Below are 20,250 nucleotides of genomic sequence, written 5' to 3' on the forward strand. Positions count from 1 at the left end.
AATTAATTTAGTCCAATCGATAGTTTCGAATGTCCATTACAATTAATCTAAATAGTCATAAGGTTTATCTATATTATCCCAAAAACTCGACAAAGACACCATATTTATTGCCCAAATAAAACTATATGTAATAATCGCAAGAAATTAGTAGTAAAATAATTTATTTAAGAGAACAAAAAATTAGTAAATAAATTCCATATATCTCGGGCCCAATCCACCGTCCTACATTCTACACTTGTACTGAATCGTCAATAATCAACTCTCCTCTGCAAATTCTTCCCCAATAAAATCTTCATCTCCCAATCCGTCTCTTCAAATTAATCCTCTCTCTCTCTCTCTCTCTCTCTCACACACACACACACGCACACGCGCGCGGCGGTGAGAGAAGTGCGCAATGGACGACATAGCGAACGACCTAGACAGCATGAGCTTCAACTCGACGACGACGACGGCCGCCACCGACATCCACCGGTCCACCAGCTCCAGCTCGGACTGGACATCCTCCTCCTCCGCCCCCAATTCCAAACCCTACCCCTCCGGCTCGGACTCCGCGCGCCGCTTCCCCTCCGTCTCCCTCTCCGATCTCCGATTCCTCCACCGCGTCGGCGCCGGCGACATCGGCTCCGTCTACCTGGCCGAGCTCAAGTCGCCCCTCCCCGGCAAGGCGCCGGCGCTGTTCGCGGCGAAGGTGATGGACAAGAAGGAGCTGGCCAGCCGCAACAAGGAAGGGAGGGCGACGACTGAAAGGGACATTCTCGAGATGCTCGACCACCCCTTCCTGCCCACTCTCTACGCCGCCATCGACTCGCCTAAATGGTCCTGTCTGCTCACCGAGTTCTGCCCCGGCGGCGACCTCCACGTCCTCCGCCAGCGCCAGCCCTACAAACGCTTCCCCGACTCCGCCGTCAGGTACCATTTTCCACCACCATCTCCGCCGTCTCGCACTTGCATGCACAACGCTTCCGCTCTAATTAGGGTTCAATTAGTTCAAATTTAATAATTACAATTTCTATTTAATTATAATCGATGCACTCTGCATTTTCTGATGTACTAGCATGTACCAAAATGTGTGTCGTTTTTGAATACGAAATCATACATTCTCTGAAGACAATCCTCACGCCTCCCGCACATATCATTAGTGAAATCACCATCATATTTAGTTGTTTTAGCAATATTTTTTTAACTTTTCGAAATAAAATAAAATTACTTGCACTTACAAAAAGAAATATAAATAATCACGCACTTCTTCGACCATGGGGATGGATAAATTTATTAGTTTAACATTATTTGTTACTTAATTCATTATAGTGCCCCCTCAAAAAAAAAAATTCATTATAGTCCAAAAATGTAAGGAAATTATTTTTAAAGGGAAAAGTGAAGGAGGGTTTTATAAAAGTATACCGTATAACATACTGTTGGATTATTACATACGATGAAGTGGGGCCCTCAGCAGGCAGAACAGAAGAGGTAGCGTTACGTAGGTGGTGGGACCCAGGACTGTGGGTAACTCACTGTCCGGTTTTAGTGAGAGAAAACAGAATTCTACTGTAGAGAGATAAACTCTGCACGGTGAAATGGTGATAGCTGACGAGTAATTATTATCTCACGTGATGGAAAGCATCGTCAAAATTCATAATCACCCCCTAAATAAACAATTAGGAGAGTCAATTAGTTAATTAAAATGAACTATAGTAGTTACTCCCTCCGTCCCATAAATAAACTATACGAAGCATGACACAGTTCTTTTCGGCACGTGAATTAATAAATTGTTATTTTGTGTGTTAAGTGTGGTAGGTGAAAAAATGAAAATGTGAATAAATGATAAATTTTTTGTCATTTTTAAAAATGTGTCATGCTTCGTGGGACAAATCGAAAAGGAAACTGTGTCATGCTTCGTGGGATGGAGGGAGTACTGATTAGCTGTATTAGTTAATTTGAAGTGTTTTCTTGAGGGAGTCGTACGTGGTTTGTGTAAGTACGTTTTGGTTATAATTATAAATGCTTTATGATGATAATTTAATTTCTGGATCTAGACCAATAATCTTTTATCCTATATAAAGTGAATCGCCAGCTCAAAGAGACTATTGTAGTTAAGACACTATTTACTGATTATCAATCACTTTAGTTGGAATATTTACTTATTATGGTTGACCTATTAACTTGCAGCCAACTCACGTGGTCCGTGAATTTATTTATTTTTAATAATTCGTGAATTAATGCTACTTATTTGAATAGTACTTTACCTTTATTTTCCTAAGTATGTCAATTGTTAGTCTATTTAGTAAGGACTATTAGTATTATTATACTTCAATACACCGCAAAAGAATATATGTGATTGGTCGAAAATTCGGATTCAAACATAAACGAAGCATAGTATTGAATATGATAATTTTTTATTATTAAATTTTAGATTAGCACAATTGAATGAGATTGCATTTGACCAAGGCAATAATATTGTGGTAAAAGAGGATTTTTTGGGGGAGAATTTTCTATTTTGTCTATATATGTATGTAGGATCCTTGAAAAGAGGGGAAAATGCCACAAAATCGAGTGAAATGTGTTTGGCTTAACTCTTGCGGAATTTAGGGGATTCCGTATTATCCGTTTCCTTCCTTTCTTGGAATTTTTTTTTTATATACTCCCTCCGTTCCACGAGTCTTGACACGTTTTCCTTTTTGGGCCGTCCCACGAATCTTGACACGTTTCCTTTTTTGGCAATAATTATTACCTTCTCTCCTACTTTATCACCTTTATTATATTCTTTCTCCTACTTTATCACCTTTATTACCTTCTCTCTACTATTTTATCAATTTTATACTTTATTAATTACACACTTAAAACACTAATCTACAACTCCTTAATTCCCGTGCCGAACCCAAACGTGTCAAGACTCGCGGGACGGAGGGAGTAATTATCTGGATACCCCATAGGTTTAGAAAAATTACTGTGTGGCCCCTACATGATTGGATATTCGACATTATGCGTTGATGATGTTGATTGTTGATTGCTGAGATGAGCTATAAGATGATGGGTGATAAAGTAATTCAAGTTAAATTACCAAATCCAAATCTAATCTTTTGGCCAGTCCATCCATACCACATAACAAAGATAAATTAATTTTGTATTTTGTCGTTTTGACATGTATTATCTTTTCCTTTTTTTTTCATGAAAAAGGTTGGTTTCAAAGTATTTTGGTGCATACCAGTTTTATTATCGTTTCATTTTTGGACAGAGTACTATTACCACGATATTTTCCATATTCAAATTTACCGTTTCTTGAAAGCAGTCATAAAAAGACAACAAAAACTGAACAATAGCAGTACGAAATGTTGAAAATTTAGAGAAATGGGCAAAGGAACTCACAAAAGCTCCTTTATCTTTTTTTTTTTCTCTGTTGCATGGGAATTACTAAAAGCTAAGTTTTGTGTGGGGGTGGGGTCTAGTCATTGGCCCATTCCTCATATGATTTAAGACATGATTGAGTTGAGATATAGTTTCATATCCATTTATCCTCAATTTTTTAACGATCTTGTGTAGGGGTGAGCATTCGGATTTCGGATCGGATTTTTGCCTGATCCGATCCGATCCGAAAATCCGAAATTTTCCTAAAATTCAATCCGATCCGAACCGTATTATCCGAAAATTCGAATCCGAAAATCCGAAAAATTTCGGATAAAATCCGATCCGAACCAAAAAATCCGAAATGTGAAAAAATTCGAAATGTCAAAAAAAAATCCGAAAACCGAAAAAATCCGAAAAATCCGAAATAGATGTCAACCTAACATATTAGATAATTACAATCAAATTAAGGTCATAATTAACAAGCCATTAATTATAATCAACCAAAATGGGAGTATAAGGTTAGAATTTAGAAATATTTAACTATTTAAAAACTAATAATTATATATATTTATTTATAATATTATAATATTAATTATATTATAAATATAATTCGGATTTCGGATTTTTTCGGATTTTTAAGGTGCCAATCCGATCCGATCCGAAAATCCGAAATTTGCTTAAACTTCAATCCGATCCGATCCGAAAATCCGAAAAATCCGAACCAAATTTTAAAATTCGGTTTGGTTCGGATCGGATATTCGGATTTCGGATATTTTGCTCACCCCTAATCTTGTGTAACATTGTTAGGACAGCCTTGTCTTCTAGATTTCGAGCATTGACTGCTAAACTGCGACAACTATTAATAATCAATAATAGTGTTCTAATATTTTTAGTTAAAGTAAAGATGTTTTCAATCTTTGGTTGTAGTTCTTTAATTCTTGATGATCAATGTCTTGATGCCATGTCATTTAATCAGGTTTTATGCATCTGAAGTTGTGGCAGCTTTGGAGTACATTCACATGATGGGAATTGTATATCGCGATCTTAAGCCGGAGAACGTATTGGTACGATCAGACGGTCATATAATGCTGACTGATTTCGATCTCTCTTTGATGTGTGATGACTCTACGTCCACCCCTGCTCAAATAATATCAAGCCACAATCAGCCAAATGCACCGTCTTCGAGCGAGTACGCTATCGATGCTCTGCCCTTCCGCTCCGCCTCTTGCATCCTTCCAAATTGCATAGTTCCGTCCGTGTCGTGCTTTAACCCTAGGCGCAAGCGTAAGAAGAAGCCGGACCGCCACTCTGGACCCTCTTTTGTGGCCGAGCCGATAGATATCCGTTCGATGTCATTTGTCGGGACCCACGAGTACTTGGCCCCGGAGATAGTCTCTGGGGAAGGGCATGGTAGCGCGGTAGATTGGTGGACGATGGGGATATTCATTTATGAGTTATTCTATGGAGTGACGCCTTTTCGTGGAATGGACCATGAAATAACCCTAGCGAATATTATGGCTCGGGCGCTCGAGTTCCCTAAGGAGCCGGCCATACCTAGCGCGGCCAAGGACTTGATGTCACAGTTGCTTGTGAAGGACCCGGCCCGACGTATGGGTTCGACCATGGGCGCGTCGGCCATCAAGAAGCACCCATTCTTCCATGGAGTCAATTGGGCGCTATTGAGATGTGCATCTCCACCTTTTATTCCTCCTCCATTTAAGAGAGATGTTGTAACTAATCAAGACAACATTGTCGACTATTACTAGCACAAAGATATTTTGCAATATGAATTCAATCTAGCTAATTAATTATTGTAGAAACTATTGCAATTTTTTTTTGCTATAAAATCAATTTATCGTGCATAAATTGTTGTACTACTTGGCGGTCAATATTTGACTATATATATTTTTATTCTATTCGTCCATAAAAAAATATGATAATTTTATTAGTTTTAGAACTAGCGTTTACAAAAAATGTCATAATTTGGGAGAATGATAAAGTATATTTTTTAACATTAACTAAACATGTTGTTTATAGTTTTTGTGACTTAGACTTAACATTAACTTTATTTTTGTAAGACAATGACATTTTACGTAAATGTCTAACTTGTGAAACATTCTTACGAATTTTCCCATCTCATTGAGCCACTTGTGCACTAATCTTGTCAGGGGCGGCTGCCGGAGTGGTTGCTCTCCTAATTAATTTTAGAAAAAATTTAATTTGTAGACAAAATTATGTAATTTTCGGCTCTGCCTCATTAATTTTATCATTTTTTTGGCGGACTATTTTCATGAATAATTGTGGCTATATTGATAGGAGTGGTTACGTCGACATATACTATGGGATATTATTATTATGAGTCATGTAATAGTCACTTTACATGAGTACCTCTCGCATTTAAGTTTACTTTATATTAATATTATTCTTGGTTTTATACATTTAATGCGATTCCAATACCTCATCCTCCACGATTATTTAAAATAAAATACTTCACAAAAAGTTTATAATGATATTAGTTTTCTGATTAACTAATTATCACCTAGAATGTATTAATGAATCTTCCAACTCGTAAATCTTTTCATGATTTTACTTTTGAATAATTTTCATAAAATGTGTAATTCAAATCAAAAATATTTTCCACAAATATAGATCAAGATAATCTCATATCTGCCCATATATATTCTAGAATGTTGATGAGAAATTGTGATTTGGAATGAGGAATATTAGGCTGCAAAATGGATATAAAAGGGTAGCTTTCACGAATGTTTGTTTGAAATACATGTGGCGCCAACATTGAAAAGGACCCAAAAATTGCTCACAACAAATTAACCGCAAAAATTAAAAAACACTCGTTTGTTTGATAGCCCATGCTTTATTGCAATTATAGGGGGACAGAGGAAACTTCGTTTTCTATTTTATTTATATTTATATTTTATAAGGCGTGACAGCTTAGTTTATTTGATCTAAGTCAATGCCTGTATTAATGTCTATCATATGTCGACAAAATGCATCTAAACAATATTTGATGCGACAACCATTACATCGGAAATCCACTAAAATTTTTGTGTGGTTGTTTGTTTATTCTTCAAGAGTTTCTATAGGTATATACAGCAAACAAGTTTACATATTCTGAATATTCAAAGATTAGATCATTCGACTTTGTATTGTATATAAAATATGAAAATTTTTAATAAAGAAATTTGCTTGTACATTTTGTACTTAAAAATGCCATTTCTGTTCGATTTCAGATTTCTTTTAGTAAATCCCATCAATACACCAAACCATGATACGTCATCTATGTATAATTAATGAGATGTCAAGAGCAATCCCCGTTTCGTCTTTAAACAAAATAAAATCAACCATTATTTTCGAAAACAAAAAAAAAATTATTAAAGTATCTAAACCATATTTTTTTTGAGGGGAAAATAAAAATAGCCATTACTCAAGCAAAACATTGTTCAACGCAAAGGGAAGCACCCCAGAAGAAGTAAAAGACGAAAAATTAACTAAAGCAAACTTAGCAAGCCCATCAGCAATATCGTTTTCTTCGCGAGGCGTCCAGCTAAAAACCATCGTCCTCATCAAGTTCACCATATTAATAACAAAAGATATGTACCTAAAAATAAGATCAACCATTACTTTTCATATCCACAGTACTAGATATGTCGCTATAGAGTAATATAATAAAACTAACATTAAATATTTTGTACATGCATATTGACATTTTATAAAATGACCAAAGCGTATTAATAGCAATTAAAATATATGGATATCTTCTATACTTACAAAGACATGACACACTGATGGAAATGTTATTCTCTTCTTGGACTTTTGGGCACCGTGTGTCACATTATTGGGCCTGAGGGCCCATGATGACCGGCCCATCATTATCACTAAATTCCGTGGTCCGAATTTTTCTCTTTTTATTTTGTTCTGCTTTTATTTCCTTCTTCATTTCTTTGTTTTGATGCTTTAATTTTTATTTTATTTTTAGGTGGAAGAAGAACTTTATTTATGATATATCATGGTCAACAACGTCGGTAAGCCATTTCGGCAATACTAAAGTTCACACCATAGGCTGCTCTATATTCCTAGCAAATTGAGCTAAATAATGGGCGATTTGATTAACCGATCTAAAAATATGAAAAACACCTCTAAGCATGCACTCTCGTACGCCATAAAGAATCTCATTCACATCGTCCGGGAGTAGTAGGTTGTCCTCATTAGGGTTGGCCATGACGCGTGCCGCGAACATCGAATCAGTGAACACTTCCACCGGCCAGATCTCATGCTCAATACTAGCCATAATCATGTGCACCACAACCATTAAAGAGTTTGAGGGCAGGTTCATGAGTTTAGAGCAGGCTACTCTAATATTTCCTCTCTCATCCCGAATAATAATCCTTATGCCAACTTACTCTTCTCTCCGTCAAAAAGGGCATCAACGTTCACCTTGTACCATCCGTGCTTTGACGGCTTCCAGACTTTCTTCCCAAGTTTCAACTCTATGATTGCCTCTGTTGAGTAGGTTGGCGTGGCAGCCTTGTAAGAATCCCAATAGACCACACACTCCAGTTTCTGTGGCGACTCCATCGCTTATTCTCTTTTTAATTTTAATATTTCGTTTGGACATGTTCTTAATGCTGTTTATTTCAGATAAAAAACTCTCAATGTAATCATGTTACATTTACAATGAATATAAATTAATTTCGATCTATATATAAATGTTACGAGCATTTTGCCTTTTAATATAATTAAAGAAAAAAAACTATAATTTTTAAAATGATATACTTCCTCTGTCTCATTCAATACGATTTCTTATATTTTGACACGTATATTAAAAATGACTTGATTATGAATGAAATAGATGGCACCACCAACTCAACATAATGTTAAGCCACAAACTTTTTTCTATTTTGAAATTGGGTCATTAAAGTGACTTTTAAACCATATTAAATGGGACGGAAGAAGTACAACACAGAGTTGTTAACGAGTGAAAATTGCTAGGCCACGATTCCAAAATTGGAACTGTAATAAGCTGAACGGAGGTACTTGAGGGGTCGGTTAAAGATTGTCGGTTTCATATTGTTTGACCCTTATTTTCAGTTTTCTTTGGGTATTTTTTTTGTGATTCTACAAAGTTCAAACATAGATGAATAAATTATTTTAATAAAATAATTAAATGTATTGTAAAGAGATAAATGTTTCCACTTAGAATGTAGTTAATTGTATTATGAGTGAAAAAAAGAGTTCATGATAAAATGTAAAAATATAAAAATTGAGACATCCTAAAATGACACGAAAATACTACTCGAACGATCTTAATAGTACTAACTAAGTACTAACTAAATTTCAAAGGGGTGGAATTAAAAGTACCCACCCCCATAATATGTATATGAAAAATACTCACCCCCTTACTAGGGGGTGGGTAATTTTCATAGACATATTATGGGGGTGGGTATTTTTATATATATACACAATTTCAAATGTACAAAAAGATTAGTATTCCAAACCCCCAAAAAATTGTCCCTCAACACTAGCGTAGTAGTGAAATTCTATAACCCAAATTAAATCTTGAAGAAATCCACATATTTTGCCTAAAAGATTAAACCTTTGTAGCGCGGACGAATTCGAATCCAACTCCGTTGCTAGTAATCTCGAAGAGAAGAGAATGGAAGCCGCTCAGAATGACAACGGTGACTCCGCCGCCGCTGAGGAAGAGCCCATGGTTGGGCCCGGCCCGGCGCCTCGCGCCCGACCCAAACGCCCTCTGCAGTTCGAACAGGCCTATCTCGATTCGCTCCCCTCCGCCAACATGTATGTCCATGCCTGCGTCGTGTTAATTATTTGCGTATGTGGGGGTTTAGGGTTTGGGGTTTTGGTTTGAGGAGAAACAGAGTTTTGCCGTGTCGGGGAAAATGTGTGGTTATTCAAAAGAAAACTATGTTGGAATAATTTGTTTTTGAATTGAATGCAGGTATGAGAAGAGTTATATGCACCGCGATGTGGTTACGCATGTAGCTGTTTCGGCGGCTGAATTTTTCATAACTGGGAGTGCGGATGGTATGATATTCAGCTTAATTTTAGCTGCCCTGTAGTTACTTAGATGTTATTTTTTTGCTGCAAATTTGTGTTGCTAATTGAGTTCGGATACTTAGTTTGGACTTTGCTAGTGTTTGTAATTCATTTCCTTAAATAATGCCCGTTGATTCATGAAAACTACTAAATGGAAACTGTTGAAAAGTAAGTTATTGAAATTTTGGGACTTCGGTTGATTCATGAGAAAGAAAGAAGTGAAGGGGAAATAGAAATCATCTCCTCTCGTTGGACAGTTGGTCCTGCTGGCCTTCTGGTAAAGAAGTTTCCTACAGAAGCTTGTTCCAGACTTCTTCAAAAAATAGACATTTCCAGCAAAATAGGGACAGTAAAATCTGAGTTTGAATGATATTTTCATTTTGAAATTGTCATCGAATCAGGTCACTCTGACTTCTTTTTAAGTATAGCAAAGTTCAAACTGGCCATCAACCGTTCTTGTTGTACTAAAAATGCGTAAAACTGTAGTTTTTTGGTTAGTTTTGTAGATGATGATCTAAAACCTACTGGGAACAACATATGTACGAAGCTACTTTTGCCTTTCTTTGTAGCTCTTCATTTATTAGGCTGCCACCACTGTACTAAGCATTAGTCTTTTTACAGGCCATATAAAGTTTTGGAAGAAAAAAGCCACTGGTATAGAGTTTGCTAAACATTTTAGGTCGCATCTTGGTCCAATTGAAGGCCTTGCGGTGAGTTTCACTTTGTGTCATGCTTTATTAAGACTTTTATTATCAGGTGGTTTTCCTTCTCCGTCTCGAACTTACTTTGTAGTTTGTCCAAGTAACAGTAACAATTTCAAGATATAACTCTAATTTGCACAGCTTACCTGGAATTTGATCACCTACATTGTTCTCTAGCTTCTGTAATAATTTTCTTCATTTGTGCCTATTGGATATGCCTTGTTAGTTTCAACCCAATCTGTTCATATCAGTGATCATCCTATTACTTTATTGTCTGGCAGGTTAGTGTAGATGGTGCTCTTTGTTGTACAATTTCAAATGACCGCTCTGTGAAAATATATGATGTATTTAACTATGATATGATGGCTATGATACGTCTTCCTTTTGTGGCCGGTTGCATTGAATGGGTTTACAAACAAGGGGATGTAAAGGCAAAACTAGCAATTAGTGATCGTGACTCTCCCTCTGTTCACATATATGATGCTCGATCGGGCTCAAATGATTCCATTTTATCTAGAGAGGTATCTTCCTCTTTCTTTTTTTAACAATAAAATGTGAAGCTGAGATTGGCTGTTGATAAGATTGCCTATGGAACGAACTATCATGTGCTAAATCTGTTGAGCAGATACACCTTGGACCGATAAAATCTATGAAGTACAACCATGAATACGATACTGCGATTTCTGCAGACGACAAAGGAGTCATTGAATACTGGAGTCCTGCTACGCTTCAGTTCCCAGAAACTGGGTAAGTTTTCTATGTCTGAGATGCGCATGATTTCAGTATCCAGATATCGGAATTCTGTCTGTCTATCTGTCTCTCTCTCGATCCTGTCCCTGTTCCTTAAATTATATGTTACATTTTAAGACAATTGTATCCTTATGGTGGGTGTATTGGAGTCTGTTTGGTGTTTAGATTATATCTTCTATACTGCCATTTTGAACAGATTCGAAAGAGTTAAGGCATTGTATTCCAGTTTGGTTCGTTAATTATCTTTTGTATTTTATATATTCCATTGGATGCTTGGATTATTGCGGTAGATATAAAACTTCCATTGGATACTTGGATTACTGCCATTTTGAACAGATTAGAAAGAGTTAAGGGATTGTAATCCAGTTTGGTTCGTTAATTATCTTTTGTATTTTATATATTCCATTGGATTCTTGGATTATTGCGGTAGATATAAAAATCCTTGATTGGTTAGTATTAATAAGATGCGAGTTACCGGTCCCAATGTTGTGAAAAGCTTAAGGCGGAACTGAGGCGTTTTGCCTCGGTAAGCCTCACTCCAAAGACAAAAATAAAAAATAAAAAAATCATAATAATTATAAAAAAATGTATCCAGTTCATCAAAATAAAATAATCAAAATATTTGATTTATACTTTTAGTTACGTGAGAGAGTGCTATTGTCAGCGTGTATCCTTTCTGACTTTGCAGAGCAGCGCAAGGCGGACATGAACAAATCTCTTTTAATTTACACTTTTAATTAGTTAATTAAGGGTTACAATATAGTATTGTATTGCATGGCCTTTTTAATTAATATATTATGATATATGGGCTAACTAATTAAAGCCATTAAAACAAGTCAGCACAGCAAAAAGAAGTCAGCACCGCTTCGCCTTAATTTAAATTCTGTATGTAATGTGTTATTCTGAAATTCTGTATGTTATAGTGTTTTGTTTATACATTAACATGCAGGGTGAATTTTAGACTTAAAAGTGATACAGACCTTTTCGCAATTGTAAAAGCCAAGACTGCCGTTTCTTCTATTGAGGTAATATATTTTGTATTTTTTTGTGGTTTATCTTTTGTGTTGTCTTTCTTCTGTCATTGGAGTTGCATATACAAATGAAGTTTAGTTGCTTTTATCCATTATTTACTACCTCTACTGCCTGTTCTAACTCTTTTCTAGGTCAGTCCAGATGGGAAGCAATTTTCAATCACATCTCCTGACCGTAGAATACGTGTATTTTGGTTCAGAACCGGAAAATTGAGGCGTGTATACGATGAATCTCTTGAGGTAATGATTATTTACTTAACCCTATATATTTCGACTTAAATCCACTTTGAACGTAGTTATATAAACTACATCTTACTTCTTTAGGTTGCACAAGATCTCCAGAGGAAAGATGTCCCTCTTTACAGGCTTGAGGCTATTGATTTTGGACGACGAATGGCTGTAGAGAGAGAAATTGAGAAAACAGAAAATGTACCACAGCCTAATGCAGTTTTTGATGAAAGCTCCAACTTCCTCATATATGCCACTCTTCTTGGAATTAAAGTAAGATATAAGATGTCCTCTTGGCACGAAAGTGTTAACACTGGGCTTGTGCATGGATTATATTCTGATGCTCATATCACTGTATTCCTATATTAACAAACTATGACGGTGCTTTCAGTTTTATAAGGTACTAATTTGGTAATTCCTCTTGGTTTTTTATAGGTTGTAAATCTGCATACCAACAGAGTTTCCCGTATCCTAGGGAAGGTAGAGAACAATGATAGATTCCTAAGAATAGCCTTGTATCAAGGTGAAAGGAGCAGTAAAAAAGCTCGAAAAATCCCTGCTGCTGCTGCAAATGCCAATGAAAGCAAAGATCCATTTATAGATCCTACCCTCTTGTGCTGTGCTTTCAAGAAGCATAGGATATACTTATTCAGGTATTAATAACAGTGTATTAACATGTTTTGTGTTATGTTTTTAGGGGCATCAACAACCTTTCTCTTCTATTTCATTGATGGTCTTTTATGGATATTCTTACTTTGTAAATTACTGACACTAATTCATATTAATAGTTGGTAGAAAACCTGTGTCTATATATTATACTTATGAATTCCTTTTATAACCTGGACAAATGATTGTTGTTGCTTCTTTAGCCGGAGAGAACCTGAGGAAGCTGAAGATGCTACCAAGGGAAGAGATGTCTTTAATGAAAAACCACCTGCTGATGAACTATTGGCAGCATCAGAAATTGGAAAAGCTGTTACGACTTCTCTCCCAGACAATGTGGTGAGTGTTGTACCTTTTTGTTCCCCAACTGGGTACCTTTTCACAACCTCTCTCCCAGACAATGTCATACAGTTAAGAAGGGCCTTTCTAAATAGCACTTGTTATTTCTTTTTACGACTTCTCTCCCATACAATGTCCTATAGTTAAAAATGGCCTTTCTAACTACCTTTGGGCTAGCTAGTTTCTCTCCCTCCACCTCCTCTTGTGTTTTCCGAAAATCAATGTAGAATAGTAGCTAATCATCCACCCCATGTTTTCCAGATCATGCATACTACAATGGGTGATATCCACATGCGGTTATATCCAGAAGAATGCCCAAGAACAGTGGAAAATTTCACAACACACTGTAGAAATGGCTATTATGACAATCTGATCTTTCACCGGGTCATCAGAGGATTTATGATTCAGACAGGAGATCCTCTAGGAGATGGCACTGGTGGACAATCTATTTGGGGAAGAGAATTTGAAGATGAGTTTCATAAAAGGTATGCTTGATTTCTGATTCTGTTAGTATATTCTTTGCACCTGCACAAGCATCTGTCATGCTTTTGATCTACTTAAACTGTGGAGAATAGCAGATATCTTAGTGACCTGCTAGTGTCCATCTGCTTTAGTGGACCTTTCATGCTCATGGGTACTGACAATTGATATTCAATATCAAATTGACTTGTTACCTGAAGGTCCTTGGTTGCAGTTGCCTAAATATTTGGATCCTTGACAGAATTACAGCATGCTTTTGACTGCTTCATTTGATCATCTATGGCTTATATCCTGGGTTTGAAAAAGCGCGCCTAGGCGCGCCTAGGCGCGCGCCTTAAGCGAGGCGCAGGGTGGGGGGGTTTTTTTAGGCAAGGCGCTGGAGCCTACAAGAGGCGCAGCAGAGGCGCAATAAGGCGCGAAAGGCGCGCCTAGGCGCAGTTTTACTAAGGCGCCGCCTTATGTAGAATTAGGGTTAGGTACAAATTGTGGGACCCGTTCAAGCAGCCTAATTAAAAGGCAGCTGCAACTTTTTAAATGATGGGACCCAGCCGCAAATTTAACTATGCCATTAAGTAATACTATATGGAGTGGAGGTAATTTATTATTAATTTATTACCCATTTAGCCACATATATTATTAATTTATTACCCCATTCAGCCACAACTTTTAATAAAAAGGGGCCAGCTGCAACTTGTACACAAATACACAAAGTATTTGCCTCTTAAGTAATATATGGAGGTATAAACCCATAATGTATATATATATATTTTTTATATGGTGTTATTTATTGTTCTAAATTAAGTATTTGTATTTTTTATGTATTTGTGTTTTAAGTATGTATTTTAAGTAGAAAATATATTATAGATAAATATATTAGAATTTTTATATTTTAGGTGCGCCTCGCCTACGAAAAGCCCGCGCCTGAGCTTAAAGCCCTGCGCCTAGGCTCCGGGGCATGTTTGCGCCTCGTGCGCCTTGGGCTTTTTTAAACCCAGCTTATATCTAATATGCTTCCATCCATCTACCACAACGTGATTTCTAAATGAGGTTCTCTAAATCTTCACGGGTCTGAAAAAGGTGGTTGTTGGTTGTGCATCTATGACAAATCTAATAGTGTCATCTTGGTTGTGGAATTGGAAATGTGGTTTGGTGTTTGATGAAACCTTGCTGTTGTATTTTGCCGTGGATTGAATAACTACTACCAGTTTAAAAAGAATATATATCCAATGTTCATAAAGATGCTATTGTTTCTGCAGTTTGCGACATGACAGGCCCTTCACGGTTTCAATGGCTAATGCTGGGCCGAACACCAATGGCTCCCAATTTTTCATTACCACTGTTGCCACTCCATGGTTGGACAACAAACACACTGTTTTTGGTAGAGTGGTTAAAGGAATGGATGTTGTACAGGTACCACTAAGTTATCAGAATATTACCTCGTCTTTCTTTAAACAGTTCTGCTATTTTGCAACTCTTATGTGCATCGTAAGTGCAACAAAATGTTGAGTATCAAGTTAGATAAGCCTGCTGATGTGATAACTTTCAAACTTTCAAATTGTTAATACATAGATTGAATAGGCCTACTCATGGCATCTTAGAGGATTGAAAGCATTTCTCTCAGTTTCCATTTCGCTATTTAAGGGTATGCATATACCGTGAAATTGTGTTTTCCTAAATTTGAATTGGTAATGCTATATTAATAGCTCTCATATTTTACAGTTATATTATTGTTGAGTACTATAATTTTAAGGTGCAATTGAATCAATGCAATTTTGTTATCCGATGTTTAATAAATATATACATATGTAAATATTTATATTTCTTTCCTTTTTTTCGTTCAGTTATGTTTTCTAAAATTTTGGTTGAAAGCTCACTAGTCTTTGACTTAAACAGGGTATAGAGAAAGTGAAGACAGACAAGGCAGACAAGCCATATCAAGATGTGAAAATCTTGAACGTGACTATCCCGAACTGAAACATTTGGATCATCTAATCCATGAAGATGTGTGAGGCTCTTCTCTTACCAAATGTTTCTATATTTACAGATATCGCTCTTTTCATCTTCATTAACCTTAGTAGTAACTATAAGCATTGGTTGTACGACGATTGTGTTATTGCTGCTGTCAATTATGAGAAGTAATGCAGACTTGGATTATCTTCAGAAGTTTGTCGAGGCTTATGCATGTGTAGAGGCAGAAGGGTGAGGACCAGTTTGGTCTTAACGCGAAAGCTAATTGATTTATAGAGGCAAGAAACACAGTGTTGTGTAATAGATAGCAGTTTTTCCATCGTCGGTTTCTGGAGTATGAAGCAAGCGTACATTATCAGTGGGTGTTTTGACTCGTTTAACGTTGAGATAATGTTTCGTGCAACACCAAATTTTGACTTTGAATGTATCATATATTTGTATTTATCTTAGGTGCCATATAGACTAGACACACGACATAATACTTGCTCAAAGACAACTATATTAGGAAAATGTAAAATTCTATATTATATTATGGGAAAAGGTGCAGATCCACCCTTATAGTGGTAGCCCTTATAGTGTATAGCTCTCCTTACTCACTATGTGTGCAAATAGGCTCCCGAAGTCTTAAAAATCGTTGAAATACACCCTTTTGACTAACAGACGTTTTTCTTTTGTTAGTCAACTTTTTTTTTAATTTTTTTAATTAAAATGTGGGACCCACGCGCTGCAGCGGCCGTCGGTGATACCACTCACCGAAATCCAACGAGCACAACGTCGCCGCCTCCGGCAGAGACACGGCCGCCAGCCACGCCTCCATCTCCTCTCTCTCTTTCGAAGTTCCACCTAAACCCAAGTCCCCATCCACTGACTCTATATCGACGAACGCGTCGCCTCCGGTCTCCCTCTTGGCGATGGCGAGGCGCCGCCGCCTCCGGCCCCCCCCTTTCTCTCGTATCTCCGACCGCCACTGTTGCTCTTCCGACGTAGAGCCAACGATTGGCCATTTCCCTCGCCCCTTGCCTTTACAAGTAGAGCGTGCCTAAACGGGTCAGATTACTAAAGCCTGGGAAATCAGCCTAGAGGACAAGCTAAATTCACCCGCACTAGCGAAGTGAGAGAAAATAGGGTTTCAGGGACTTGGCTGGTGAAGAAATTGTGCTTTAAATAGAGATTGCGGAGAGAGGTGAGGAAAGTGAAGAGGTCCGACGACAGCGGCCCGGAGAGGGCGTTGTTGTGGAGGCTGAACGTCTGCAGATTGGTCATGTTTCGTAGCTCGCTGAAAAGCCCCATTCCGGGGGAGTGGAGCTCCACGATAGAGGAATTGACGGGCGAGCAGTTGACTCCAGACTAGGCGTAGGGGGTGGGGTTCGAGAGGTTCGAGAGGAGGACACGGCCCCCCACGGCGGAGTGAAGGACCACGACGGCGGCGCACGGGCGCGAGCCCCATATTTTAATTAAAAAATAAAAAAAAGGTTGACTAACGGAAGTAAAACTTTACTTCCGGTAGTCAAAAGGGTGTATTTGAGCGATTTTTAAGACTTTGGGAGTCTATTTGCACACAGTGAGTAAAGCGAGCTATACGCTATAAAGGCTACCACTAGAAGGGTTCCCTTATATTATCTCTAATAGTAGAGCCCTAATTCTATTTCCCTTATATAATCTCTAATAGTAGAGCCCCAATTCTGTTCATGTTATGGTCTAGGTCTAAAATGCGAGTGACATCCATAATTTTGGGGGAAATCTTAGCACTTTTTTGCATATCCAGCCTACATTTATGTAGGTAAGTCGCAAATGCAATATAGAATATTAGACATTACTTCAAATTTCTGAGCTTCCAGAGTTCTACATTAAAACAACGAATCAATTAAGAGGAGGCTCATATACTTCGTAAACTACACTAGTTAGCTTTTGATTTTGAACCTTTTGGGAAAGTCCATATCAGTTTCAAATTGGAGTTGACAGTAAACCCCAAAAAAATACCCCGCAACAAAATAAAAACTAAGAAACAGTTTGATTTATTATTTAGAAAAAAACAACTACTAAGAAATAACGAGAAAATTAGCAACAAAGTAATCAATCCTACACGTTTAAGATTCCATTTGACCATTCAATCAATTATTCCAAGGTAAGGGCTGTTGCAGTTCTGAGGTTCACCAATGAGAACTATCTTTTCTTTTTTAATGCAAAACTAACATATATCAAAATAAGACTTTTCTAAAGGAAAAACAATCTTGCAAAAACATAGGAGCTAATCAAGAAGTAGAGGTACATTAATCCAACACAACATGAAATTCAAAATTGAGAGTATTATATCTTCATTGTGCAACTGGACTCATTCAAGCAACAAATTCTTCTCCAACTAAAAACTAAGTCAAAATCATAAAAAGAGAATTCTCTACTACGACAAAGATAGACAGTTGCCATTGCAAATGTTTTGCAAATTTCTTAGTCGAAGAGACCAAAACCCATATCCTGCAAAAGAAATAGATATTATTAGTCCAGGAGGTAAACCTCTCAGAACATTGCAAACATGAATACTATATGCATCAAGAAAGTTGGAAAAGTATTCAAGTTTTGCCAGCTTACATCATCGGATTCCTCCTTCTCTTCCACTTTCTCTTCTTTCTTTGCCTCGGCAGCTGCAGCAGGTGCAGCACCACCACCTCCACCAGAAGGTGCGGAGACAGCAACTGCACCACCTCCAGCAGGTACGGAAGCCAATTTCTCCCTTCCAGCAGCAATCAACTCAGTAATATCTTTGCCGGCAACTTGAGACAAAAGCAATTCGACTCTTTCCTGATCGACCTCAGCTCCAACTGAAACACAAATAGTCTTAGAGAACAACATCTACAACACTGAGGCCCAAAAAAAAAAAAAAAACTTCTTTGACAATAAACAGCCTAGATAAAAAGAAATGAAAAGATAACCAAAGAGGACATAACTCAAGTTACTGTCATTCAAAAATGCAATCACATAAATCTTCAATGATGCATCTTTACTTAGAAGTGCTAATTAACATTTTTGTATCCCTGGAACTCATAAGAATTGAAATTTCTAGAACCTCAAAGGCTTCTTCATAAACAGGAACTATGTCAAATTATAACACACCACACCATCACCAGTATGAACAACTTCACACACATAGATAGTCATATGTGAAACAGTAATAATAAAACCCACCAATAATCATGGTTGACATCAATAACAAGATTTGATCTTTGCTTGCAAAAGACAATGGTTCATCGACAATTAAGGCAAAAGTGCCAGTAGATAAGTATATATTCTGAAATATGCATCAACTGAAAACCTTGATGAATGTAAATGCAACCATGAATTCAGTGAAACAAACAAAATATTACCACTCAACATTGACCCAATTACAAATGAAAAAAATGAGCAAACATCCACCTAATCTGTTTCAAAAAGCCGTAACAAGCTCTAACACACCAAAGGCATAAACATATCGTAATGCGATTCAAAACTAAACACATGTAGATATAAACAAGTCCTGGACTCTAGGTGCAGATCCAAACAGCCCTAAGATAAATGCAAGCTTAAAGTAGAAATTACCTGAGCAGAGGATATCGGAAATATCATCGGCAGAGGGGGAGGCGTTGCCGCCCAACACAGCCAACAAGTAAGCTGCTACAACCTTCATATCTATCAGAATCACAAAACAAGTGGAAAATTACTTTTCGGAATCCCTAAGGAAAGCAATACAGATAAATTGAAACACGAAACAAGGCCAAAACCTAAAAGAAGAAAAACTAATTCTGAGAATTACTTGTGATTTAGAGGGCGGGACGCGGGAGGCGTAGATCAGTGAAAGTGCAGCTGCAGCTAGGGTTTTGAGTTCAGAAATGAAGTCGACGACAAGATTGATTTATATATACGTGCGTGGTTTGTTTGGTGTTAGGGTTAGTTTGATTGGGTTTGTGCATTGGGCTTACGTTTTGGGCCTTTGATTTCGGAGGGCCTTCGATTGGACTACAAATGAAATATATTGCTAGTAATTTTAAGTTGGGTGATTCTATTCATAGCATTCAATTTACTCTTCATAGCCCCCTATTTAAAGTAAAATTAAAAATAATAAAAAATTTACTATTTTATCCTATATTCCATAACCCCCAGATTAAATTAAATTTATAGTAATAAATTAACAATTTCATTAAAATAAATTTTAAACAATAAACATGCATAACACTAGCAGAGTGCGGCCAGAGTTTTCTTGGGATTTCGGCAATCAGACTTCGTCTAATTGATTTTGAGGAGAAGAGTTTTGGGATTTTTTTATTTCAGTTTTTGTTTTAGCAGGAGAAAAAAAGAAGTTAATTGACCAACAATTAACTCCATAGTGGAATGAAGCATAATTTCTTGATTAATGTTATCATATATTTCCACTGCATTATGTCGATCACAGAAAAAGTGATTGTCTTACAAAGCACAATAACAAATATTGATACAAAAATGAATTTCTCAGAAGGTGGGTTCGCCTCTCACACGACGCCGGAAAAAGGTCCGTATTTGCAGAGACCTCCAATTTGTGGGAAAATGCATTAGAGATAGAAAATCTAGAGAAAGCCTTGTGAAGGTCGGAAAGGGGAAGAGGTCGGAAAAGATGTAAAAAGCCTTGTGGAGCTGCACTTGTTGGCTGATCTGGAAATGGCGAAATG

At 37.2% G+C, this 20,250-nt stretch overlaps 3 protein-coding genes across 5 annotated transcripts; 2 read left to right on the forward strand and 1 right to left on the reverse strand.

The window, feature by feature from the left end:
* Positions 1–219: 219 nt before the first annotated feature.
* Positions 220–5,162, forward strand: LOC131000187 (serine/threonine-protein kinase D6PKL1-like). The gene is made up of 2 exons (XM_057925968.1): positions 220–909; positions 4,319–5,162. The coding sequence occupies exons 1-2, from the start codon at positions 395–397 to the stop codon at positions 5,106–5,108; spliced, it is 1,305 nt and encodes a 434-aa protein (XP_057781951.1). The 5' UTR covers positions 220–394; the 3' UTR covers positions 5,109–5,162.
* A 3,650-nt stretch (positions 5,163–8,812) lies between these two features.
* LOC131000185 (peptidyl-prolyl cis-trans isomerase CYP71) lies at positions 8,813–16,021 on the forward strand. Of its 2 annotated transcripts, XM_057925966.1 has the most exons (13): positions 8,813–9,159; positions 9,320–9,405; positions 10,039–10,127; positions 10,400–10,639; positions 10,744–10,865; positions 11,818–11,893; positions 12,032–12,139; positions 12,224–12,400; positions 12,563–12,780; positions 12,997–13,129; positions 13,391–13,614; positions 14,866–15,019; positions 15,503–16,021. In XM_057925966.1, exons 1-13 carry the CDS (start codon positions 9,014–9,016, stop codon positions 15,581–15,583), a joined length of 1,854 nt encoding a protein of 617 aa, XP_057781949.1. In that variant the 5' UTR covers positions 8,813–9,013; the 3' UTR covers positions 15,584–16,021. The 2 variants fall into 2 exon arrangements, with proteins under 2 accessions (XP_057781949.1, XP_057781950.1); XM_057925967.1 differs by lacking the exons at positions 8,813–9,159; positions 10,039–10,127 and having other exon boundaries at positions 9,332–9,405.
* Positions 16,022–17,787: 1,766 nt separating this feature from the next.
* On the reverse strand, positions 17,788–19,515 carry LOC131000188 (60S acidic ribosomal protein P2A). Of its 2 annotated transcripts, XM_057925970.1 has the most exons (4): positions 19,362–19,514; positions 19,148–19,237; positions 18,164–18,393; positions 17,788–18,049 (listed from the first exon to the last, which is right to left on the reverse strand). In XM_057925970.1, the coding sequence occupies exons 2-4, from the start codon at positions 19,233–19,235 to the stop codon at positions 18,023–18,025; spliced, it is 345 nt and encodes a 114-aa protein (XP_057781953.1). In that variant the 5' UTR covers positions 19,236–19,237; positions 19,362–19,514; the 3' UTR covers positions 17,788–18,022. The 2 variants fall into 2 exon arrangements, with proteins under 2 accessions (XP_057781953.1, XP_057781952.1); XM_057925969.1 differs by having other exon boundaries at positions 17,788–18,393; positions 19,362–19,515.
* Positions 19,516–20,250: the final 735 nt, after the last annotated feature.

This window comes from Salvia miltiorrhiza, chromosome 8, assembly GCF_028751815.1.
Source record: "Salvia miltiorrhiza cultivar Shanhuang (shh) chromosome 8, IMPLAD_Smil_shh, whole genome shotgun sequence".
In the NCBI taxonomy this organism is placed as follows: Eukaryota; Viridiplantae; Streptophyta; class Magnoliopsida; order Lamiales; family Lamiaceae; genus Salvia; species Salvia miltiorrhiza.

What these genes read in the sequence shown, in the direction of transcription:
- LOC131000187 (XM_057925968.1), top strand. Translation starts at nt 395, where the DNA reads ATGGACGACATAGCGAACGACCTAGACAGCATGAGCTTCAACTCGACG. An exon ending in TTCCCCGACTCCGCCGTCAG is followed by an intron (nt 910 to 4,318) that starts GTACCATTTTCC and finishes TCATTTAATCAG; the next exon opens with GTTTTATGCATCTGAAGTTG.
- LOC131000185 (XM_057925966.1), top strand. Translation starts at nt 9,014, where the DNA reads ATGGAAGCCGCTCAGAATGACAACGGTGACTCCGCCGCCGCTGAGGAA. An exon ending in CTTCAGTTCCCAGAAACTGG is followed by an intron (nt 10,866 to 11,817) that starts GTAAGTTTTCTA and finishes ATTAACATGCAG; the next exon opens with GGTGAATTTTAGACTTAAAA. An exon ending in CCACTCTTCTTGGAATTAAA is followed by an intron (nt 12,401 to 12,562) that starts GTAAGATATAAG and finishes GGTTTTTTATAG; the next exon opens with GTTGTAAATCTGCATACCAA.
- LOC131000188 (XM_057925969.1), bottom strand. Translation starts at nt 19,235, where the DNA reads ATGAAGGTTGTAGCAGCTTACTTGTTGGCTGTGTTGGGCGGCAACGCC. An exon ending in TTCCGATATCCTCTGCTCAG is followed by an intron (nt 18,394 to 19,147) that starts GTAATTTCTACT and finishes TTTGTGTTTCAG; the next exon opens with TTGGAGCTGAGGTCGATCAG.